The sequence below is a fragment of the Nicotiana attenuata genome, chromosome 2, assembly GCF_001879085.1.
Source record: "Nicotiana attenuata strain UT chromosome 2, NIATTr2, whole genome shotgun sequence".
Taxonomy (NCBI): Eukaryota; Viridiplantae; Streptophyta; class Magnoliopsida; order Solanales; family Solanaceae; genus Nicotiana; species Nicotiana attenuata.
Window position 1 is genome coordinate 2,891,691 of NC_031990.1, and position 8,583 is coordinate 2,900,273.

The 8,583-nt window shown below is 35.9% G+C and overlaps 1 protein-coding gene across 3 annotated transcripts; it reads right to left on the reverse strand.

Moving 5' to 3' along the window:
• LOC109243044 (probable galacturonosyltransferase 4) lies at positions 1,288-7,835 on the reverse strand. 3 transcript variants are annotated; one of them, XM_019409949.1, is made up of 10 exons: positions 7,687-7,835; positions 7,273-7,471; positions 7,135-7,169; positions 6,635-6,676; positions 6,418-6,544; positions 6,042-6,280; positions 3,938-4,209; positions 3,408-3,765; positions 2,607-3,179; positions 1,288-1,897 (listed from the first exon to the last, which is right to left on the reverse strand). In XM_019409949.1, exons 2-10 carry the CDS (start codon positions 7,379-7,381, stop codon positions 1,610-1,612), a joined length of 2,043 nt encoding a protein of 680 aa, XP_019265494.1. In that variant the 5' UTR covers positions 7,382-7,471; positions 7,687-7,835; the 3' UTR covers positions 1,288-1,609. The 3 variants fall into 3 exon arrangements, with proteins under 3 accessions (XP_019265494.1, XP_019265481.1, XP_019265488.1); XM_019409936.1 differs by having other exon boundaries at positions 6,042-6,283; XM_019409943.1 differs by lacking the exon at positions 7,687-7,835 and adding an exon at positions 7,600-7,647 and having other exon boundaries at positions 6,042-6,283.

Below are 8,583 nucleotides of genomic sequence, written 5' to 3' on the forward strand. Positions count from 1 at the left end.
AAAAGGGCAGAGAGGGTGTTTCTGATAAATTCTCGGCCGGAAAAAGGATGAAAAAAAAGCAATGGCAACAAGTAGGAACAACAACACGATAAAAAAAAAAAATAAAAGGCCCGTATTCAAAATTTTATAAAATACATCTGGAAAACTAGTCTCACTACATTTCACTTTAGCCACCAAAAAAAAAAAGGAAAAAAGTTCTTACAATAAAAGAAATAAATATGGTCCATTTGTCATATTCCAACTAATTGAAAAGGTATATAACCTTATAATATTATAAGACATTGGAGTATTGGGTGTTGGCTTTATTTCATTCAAAATTGAAACATACGAGTGGGAAGTTGCCAGAGATTTGAATGAAATGCTTTCACTGCAAGTGTATCTAACAATTAAGAATAATTTGATAGACATTTCTCTAGGTTTACCTTTGTGACACATCGTTTTCTTGTGGTTTGAGATATTACATTTGCCAACTTTATAGTGATATTTTTGTAATGAAACTAGTATCGCATTATAAACTTTTAGTACTGCCCCATATAAACTTTTAGTACTGCCCCATAACTAGACCTTTTAACCTTTAGGGCTCGTTTGGTACGAGGGATAAGGGATAATTAATCCTGGAATTAATATTGAGATAAGTTTATCCCACTTTTGGTTGGAATAACTAATCCCGAAATTAGTTATCCCAGAATTGTAGTGTTTCTTCTATCCCGATGGGAGGGTAACTAATCCCGGGATAATTAATCATGGCATAACTTGTTTCCCAACCAAACGACCCCTATGTATATGTTTTGTAACATAAATCTCCCAGTTTAAAAAATAGAAGAGGTTGCTATATTGGAATATTTTGGGGCAGAGAGGATAAATCAAGTTCTCAAATCACAAGCATATGAAAATTGGGAAGTTAAGATCTGATTAGTTGTCAGATTCATGAGAAGGTGGCCTTTCTATACTAACCACGATAACATACTCTGATGATAAAAAAAACAGCAGAGGCGCGGAATGTAATATCTGTCTTAGCTCTACTACTTACCTGAACTGTCTACCACGGTAAATACAACAAACCAAGCACTTCAATCTTCGCACAGTTGAACAGGTTGTAAGACGCAGATCAGTGAAAAAAACATTTTATGCTGCAATGAACAGTCTTTCCTTTACCACATTGTTATGCTACTAGATAGACATTTTTTCCCGCTTAGTAAAAAAACAAGAAAAAAAAACATACCTGCAATGCTTTTTACTCGAATAAAAAAAGACCAACCATAGAAGATATTAGTGAGATAAACTGTGCAATGTTAAATACATAGCCCTCGAAAACGGCATGCCATTAATATATAACAACCCAAAAATGAACAGAGAAATTCAAAGTGAGAGCTACGGTTAATCATTTACAACAAATTTGAATTGAAGCTGTCATCCAACAATGGATGTCAAGAATAAATGTAATACAGAATGCTCACTCTAATACTCCATTCACATATATATACCTAAATAACTTGTGACTTAAAGAACAAGAACAAAAATCATTAAATTATTAAGGAAGAACAGACCTGTAAACTAAACAAATGCTCACTGTATTTATGAATTAAGAGAAATATATGCAGGAAACACTTCATGTACCAGCCAATTTATTGATATTACACTCTCGCAAAAATTCCTGATCATAGTCAACAAATTTTGACCAGTAGTCTCGGAACTTGGGTATGCTTATCTCAAGCCATGGTTTCAAGTTTCCATTGTAATGTATGACTGCTGCTCGTTGAATGTCCTTCTGGCTAACATTTGGATTGTAGCCAAGCCCAAGGACATGCCACGATCGGTCAAGGGCAAATGTACGCTTCCAAAAGGTTATCAAACCAGGTGGTAGGGTCCCCAACTTCCAAAGTTGTCTATCATGATTCTGTGCAGAGAAAGGTTCATTAAATTTCACGACTAATTTTAACAACATTATTATGCATGAAAAAAGCTGGTGTATACGTTGACACCTTTAGGAAGAAAACCAGATAAACATGACAAGTCATGTCTATTTAATCATCCGGAAATTAGTGAGGCTACAACATCACTACCTAATCTAATTGGAGGAACATTGGAGCAACATGATAGGACAGGACACATGGCAATTCTTAATCCTATAGAAGTTAGGCCAAAATTTCACTTCCTAATCTAGACTGAGCTATGACCTGCCCAGTTTTATATTAGTCTATTGGATTGGCAGATGCCAAAGAATTTACTCAATTGTCCTCAACTTTTACACATTACCCATTTTATTCTAACTTATTACATCCCCGTATAACCAAACCAATTAATGGCTCAGACATCATCTCAAACAAAAATATCTTGAATGTGATTGAACATGGTCCTTCCTATGGTTGGTTGAGGAGAGGGGGGGGGGGGGGGGTTAAGGCCTCAAATGTGAATGTGATCTATTTACTGGGAAAGAGAAACTGCCCTGAGGGAGAAAATGATTTGATACTTAACAAAATAATGACGGTGTTGCTCCAGGGTTTCATTATGACCAAGCAGAGCACGTGAAATTATATAAATACAAAATGATGCTAATTTAACATACAAATCCAGACATAAACAACGGGGAAGAATTTATCTCATACCAGGTTTTGCCATGAGTGGTACACCTCTGTGATGTTCTGCCGCCTCCACTCAATTAGATCAAAGATGTTCATTCCAAATGCCCAACCACAAGCACGGGGATCAAAATGTTTGGAGATCAAAGGATTTGAGAAGTTGAGGTAGCGGTCGAACCGATGAAAGCTTTCTCCACAAGTCTCAACCACACCAATCACCTTACCCTTAAGATCAAGAGACCATAGGCCACTAAGATCCTTTTGCACAACAATATCATCATCCAAGAAGAGAACTTTATCCAGCTTTGGGAATATCTCCGGCAAGTAAAAACGTAAATGATTCATGATTGAAAGGTACTTTGGATTCCTAAACTTAACATTCGGATCAGAATCAGCACGACTCCTGAAGTAATAATCTATCATGGACTGAGAAGCCAATTGCTTCAGAACTGGACTGTAACTTGAATTTAGCCAGGTGAATTCCTCAACATTTTGGACGTCTACTGTAGCATGCTGTGGTGGATTTGCTAAAAACCACATTCTCATTGCAGCATAATTAAGCCTGTCTGTTACTATATGGAAAACGTGCTTTGAAGGATCCTGCCACCACATGCAGAAAAAGTTATACATAAAGGTTTATTTCCAATTTATTGGATGTCCCTGAAGAGACACATAAAGGTTGAGTTATTGTAAACTCAAACAGGCAGATGGGCATATTTTCTCCATAATCATAGAAGAAAAGAATTGGAAAAGATAAAGTGAATTATATTGTTCTGAGCCAGCTGCAATCTCAATATACATGTAAGTTTCAGACAATAGATCATTTACCTTTGCATGGGAAACAGTTGAGTTTATGACGACCGCAGCTGCTAAAATGTTGTCCGAGAAGAGTGCATAGTGATACAGCTTGGGATCTTCTAAATTCTCTTGATCTGGAAATTGCTGTTGGGAAGAATTTAACTTGAAATACTCTGTTGAAAGGCGCAAGGGAAGACAATGCAGACCCTTAGGGAGTGTCTTAGCAGTTAAGTGCGTTAAGTACAATGTTTGCTTTTTGTGGACACGAAGCTGCTCTTCTGCTGAGTGAAGCATAGCACGAAGCTTCTTTACTATAGTAGCACAATCATCTTGAATTTGCTTCCCTTTGGCCAATGTTTGCTCCATCGCCTTCAACTTCTCATAGGCACTATATAAAGAAATCACATTTGTATTGGAAGATAAATCAATAACATGGACCAAGCTTGTAGACATTAATTATACAGTGAAATGGCAAAATCACTGGAGAATCAGGAGTCAGGACCACCTGAAAGCCATTTTGAAAACAGAAGATGAACTTAGTCGTCTAAAAGAAGACTTACTTCCTTGGCAGCTCGGAATCCTTACTGGCCTCACCAAGTGCTCGTTGTACTTCTTTAATCCGCAAGCGAAGTTCTCTAATGAAGTGGGGGTTGTTTCGTGTTGCTGAGAGTGAAAGGTAGACCTTCCCCCTAATGAGCTGATCTTTAAGCTGGCGAACACGAGCATCAGGAGGAACCACTTGTGCATTCTGCTCTTCACCTTTGCCCCTTGCTGTCTCTCCAGATACAACTCTACCACTGGTTTGAACAGTACGTTGATCCTGCCTTATTTCCTAGAAACCAACCCAAACATAAGCAAGTTCAGCTCATGTATAAGGGTCACTTATCATCTAGGAATCCCGAGACAATTATTGCATATTTACTAATAATGTGCAATCCGCCAAAATCATAGTATTATTTTTGATAGAATATAGCACATTGTCCCTTGTCACACGATCATACATTAAATTAGTAGGGATCAGCTATATATGAATCTTCTGTGTCGTAATCGTATCTTTTGTATTTAAATGCATTCTTTCCACCACTAAACAATTTTGTCTGGCAAATTATTAATTATATAAAACTGGAAATTATCCAAATTCCACACATATCCCACAGGGACATACAGGTCTCTAATCAGAATAAAAACATCCAATAAACAAGCATGCTTAATCCCTGAATCTAGGTGTAGCTCAAACTGGGCGCTTCGCCATGCTCAGGTGGCCCTACAGTGCTGGTATCAAAGCGCTAAGACATGTGTCTCATCATCCATTGGCTATATCTTGAAAAGAGAGACAACGAACAATAAACACAACAGGCAAAATAGATATGTTAATCTTTTTGGAGATGTTATGAATGAATTTATTACTTACTAGGGAAAAGGGTTTAGGAATTTAATTTTTTTTTAAAGTCACTTAACCTGAAGTAGAAACTTAATACTGTATTTTGCATTTAACTCAAAAGTTAAATTGGTTTTTGAATTTAAAAATACATGTTTTCCGTTCAATATATTTCACTTAATTGCAGTTAAAAATGTTTTTCTATAGTTTTTTCCTTAGGTTACGCACATATTTTTTCTTCATTGTGCCTTTCTTTATTACATCTAATGCATTGATTGCGCTTTCTGCAAAAAGCCCCATAAACCTGTACGCTTTACGCCTTTAGCAACACAGCGACAAACACCGAACTTAATGTAAGTATAATAACATCTTCTAAATCCAACAAATTTGGTATTGGCTACATGGATCCTTTCCTTTCACTTTGTTGTTCTGTTCTTAGTCAAATCTGCATTGACCAAGAGATCTTAGAACTTTCGGAGAAACTTTCTTTCACGTATGTCATTTTAAGTTTACCTCGTCCCCTTCAATCACATTTCATATTTTCACACCTATGCTGGTGCACATGAAGTCTAGTAGGATATCATCAAAGACAATCTTGTCTCATTTTATTCTCTATTTGCACCATAAATCGGATGTGATCATTTCGAATATTATTCAATCTTGTATGACAGCACATATGTCTTAACATTTGCATTTTTACGACATTCATCTTCTGCAGCATATTAGGCTAGAGCAGCCCAACTTCACTGCCACATAATTTTGTTGGTATCACACTTGTTCAATACAACTTGGTGTTCACTTTGTTAAGATGCTTTCTATTGCATAACACTCCACTCGGACTCCTCCATTTCAGCAATCTTATTTTAATTCTTTTATATGGACCATCCAATTTAAGTTCAATGTGTTGCATGCTTGCATCTTCTTCTATCAATGCTTAAGCACAGCAATCCCAATTCCCGTCTAATTTCACCGCCATTCTTCTTACGGAGTATAAACTTACAAAATTTGCACGGCATATAATTTGCCTTAATTTTACTTATGCTATATGCAGAAGACCAAGAACAAAAAAAGATTCTAAGACAAAGTGCACCATATAGATCAAATCTAGGTTCAGACAATAAAGAGACAATTTTTTTTATAAGGACAGCAAAGAGAACTATTATGATGTCACAGTGTCAACATATGAATGTTTGAAACAAAGAACAGAAAATACTACAAAACATTCAAATAGCTGCACATTGGCAATTCAGATAGTCGCAGAAGCAGAAAATATATAAGGTAATTACCATTTTCGCAGATGTGGTATCCGAGGTGTGGCTAGAATCTGTTGGACTTGTCTTCTTCTTTGAGCTGGTGTCTGTTGCTCTGCTTTCACTTCTCCCAGCTGATACAAGTTCCAGTGAAGTTTTGTCCATTTGATGTGGTTCATGCAAGCTATCAGTAACCTGACTTATGCGATTTCCATTCATAGCCACTTCTATTCCATCGTTGCTGTTTCCAGTAGCAGCTTGGTGTTTCATTGATTCTGCTAAATGAAGATCATATATTTTAGATAATCAATTCAAAAACTATGGAAGCAACGTGAAACCTGATCAAGTTGACTTCATGCTAAACCTCTAAGTTCAAACTTCAAAATACAGAGAGACATGAATGAACAGAAACCTTCAGTTAGTTGTCTTGCTTTACGAGCATCGTCGCTGCTTAAAGTGTCTGAGGTATTGGAAAGGGAAAGGCTTGAATTTTCTGAATATACGTTGCCCGGTGGTTCTTTGAGGAATGTGGATGACTCCTACCAGTATTAGTACACATGGAAAGTTGACAATCGTATTGGTCAATCAAAGAGGAACGAGAAATCCTCAATTAGAATTACAATTGATACCTGAGGCAGCAAATTTAGAGGCCGGACGTCACCACCAAGTGTCTGCATCATGGAATCAGAAATTGTAATGAAAATATTCGATATTTACACAATCAGGTCACTTAATAGGTGCTAGAAATCTGGCAAAAAATGGTAACTAACTTGATATCACAGGTTAGACGCTTAATTAGTTTGCTCAGTTGGAATTTTCTTACCCCTGTAAATATTGTTGGCGACTTTTTGGACTTCGTTAGCTCCCTAATCCTAGTATAGACACTCTTGTACTGGAACTAACATGTTAATAATTTTTTTTTTTTTTTTGTAATTTTGCATCTTTCCGATGCTCTATCAATGATATTAACTTACTTCGTCAACAACTTGCTATCACAGGTTAAAATTCCCGAAACAATAACTAGAAAAATCTATACATTGTCAGCGCATATAACTTAAATCCTTATGTTTTTAAGAAAGATATCAAAAGCACAAAACAATGAAGTGGATAAAACACAAATTGGACTTACGAAGGTAGAGAGATCTTCAATGAACTCAGTTCTTGCTGCATAAACAATCACAGAATCCCATTACATCAAACAATATCCTTGAATTTAAAATTTAAAAAACAAAAACAGCCATTTTATAGAAAAATTAAGGGAGCTTACATGAAGGAGGAGTAAAATAAGAGGCAAGAGTGTCAGTGTAGAGAACAATAGGGGCCAAAACGGTCACTAGCAATAAGAACAACACTGGCTTTCTAAATTTCATCTTCATCTCTACAGTGCAAACACCCCTTAATTCCTTCTCAGCTTAGCAGCAAAACTTCAGATCTCATTCAGCACAGATATCAATACTCAACTGAACCTAAACAAAAACGTACAAAGAAAATTAAGACAAAAAATGAAGGTAAATCAAGGAACATTACATGAAAAGCAAACTCAATTTCACTAAAAAATCTGTATGGATTTCCGTAGAATGTATACTCAAAGTACCATACTGCTCCAGTACTGTAAGTAAACCAAATTGGTGATTTGTAAAATAGCACTAAAAATGGTGGAAATTAAAGAGAAGAGGAGTACCATTAAATTAACCTTCAAAAACCAGAATTTGGCAATGGATTGGTGGCTGTAAGAGAGAGAGAGAGAGAGAGAGAGAGAGAGAGAGAGAGAGAGAAGAGGAAGGGCGTCGGTGAGCGCAATGATGTGATCCAGGAGCAATGATAGTAGTACCCCCAAGGAAATAAATGAAAATTAAATATCTTTTTATTACTTCCTCTTCCGAATTACTAATATGATTGTTTGATTGGTATAAATTAGTATAATTATTAAAAACAAAGTTTTAAAAAAGGGCAGCCGACGCACTAAAATGTGCAGAGTCTGGAAAAGGGTCGGACCAAGGGTCTTATATGCAGTCTTACCTTACATTTTTACAAGAGGTGTTTTTACGGCTCGAATCCGTAATTTTCTGGCCATATGGCAGCAATTTTACTAATTAGGCCAAGGCTATCATCTAAAATAAAAATTTAAAATTAAATTACTTATAAAAGCTTATAAGAAAAATTTAAAAAATATGTCACTTAAATTGAAAGAGAGGATGTCGTTGAAAACAATTAATTTAAGAATTAAGAGTGAAGTAGTACTATATTTGCTAAATTTGAAAGTGGAGTGGTTTCTGTGATGCATATGAATTTTGAACAAAGCTGTCACCGTCCGCACAGCGTTATACTCGTACCCTTATCTTTTTTTGACACCTTGGCCATTTCATGATTTTATATTTGTGTTCTAGAAAAAAATAAGTAGGAAGAATTTCTTTCCAACAGCCCCACATATTGTTTATTTGTTCTTTTTACTACATTTTTTATATTATTTTGCTGTTGTTATTATTTGTTGCTATTATTTTTTGTTTCTTGAGCTAATGGTCTATAAAAAATAGTTCATTGAGTTTGCATACATATTATTCTTCGAGACCCCACTAAT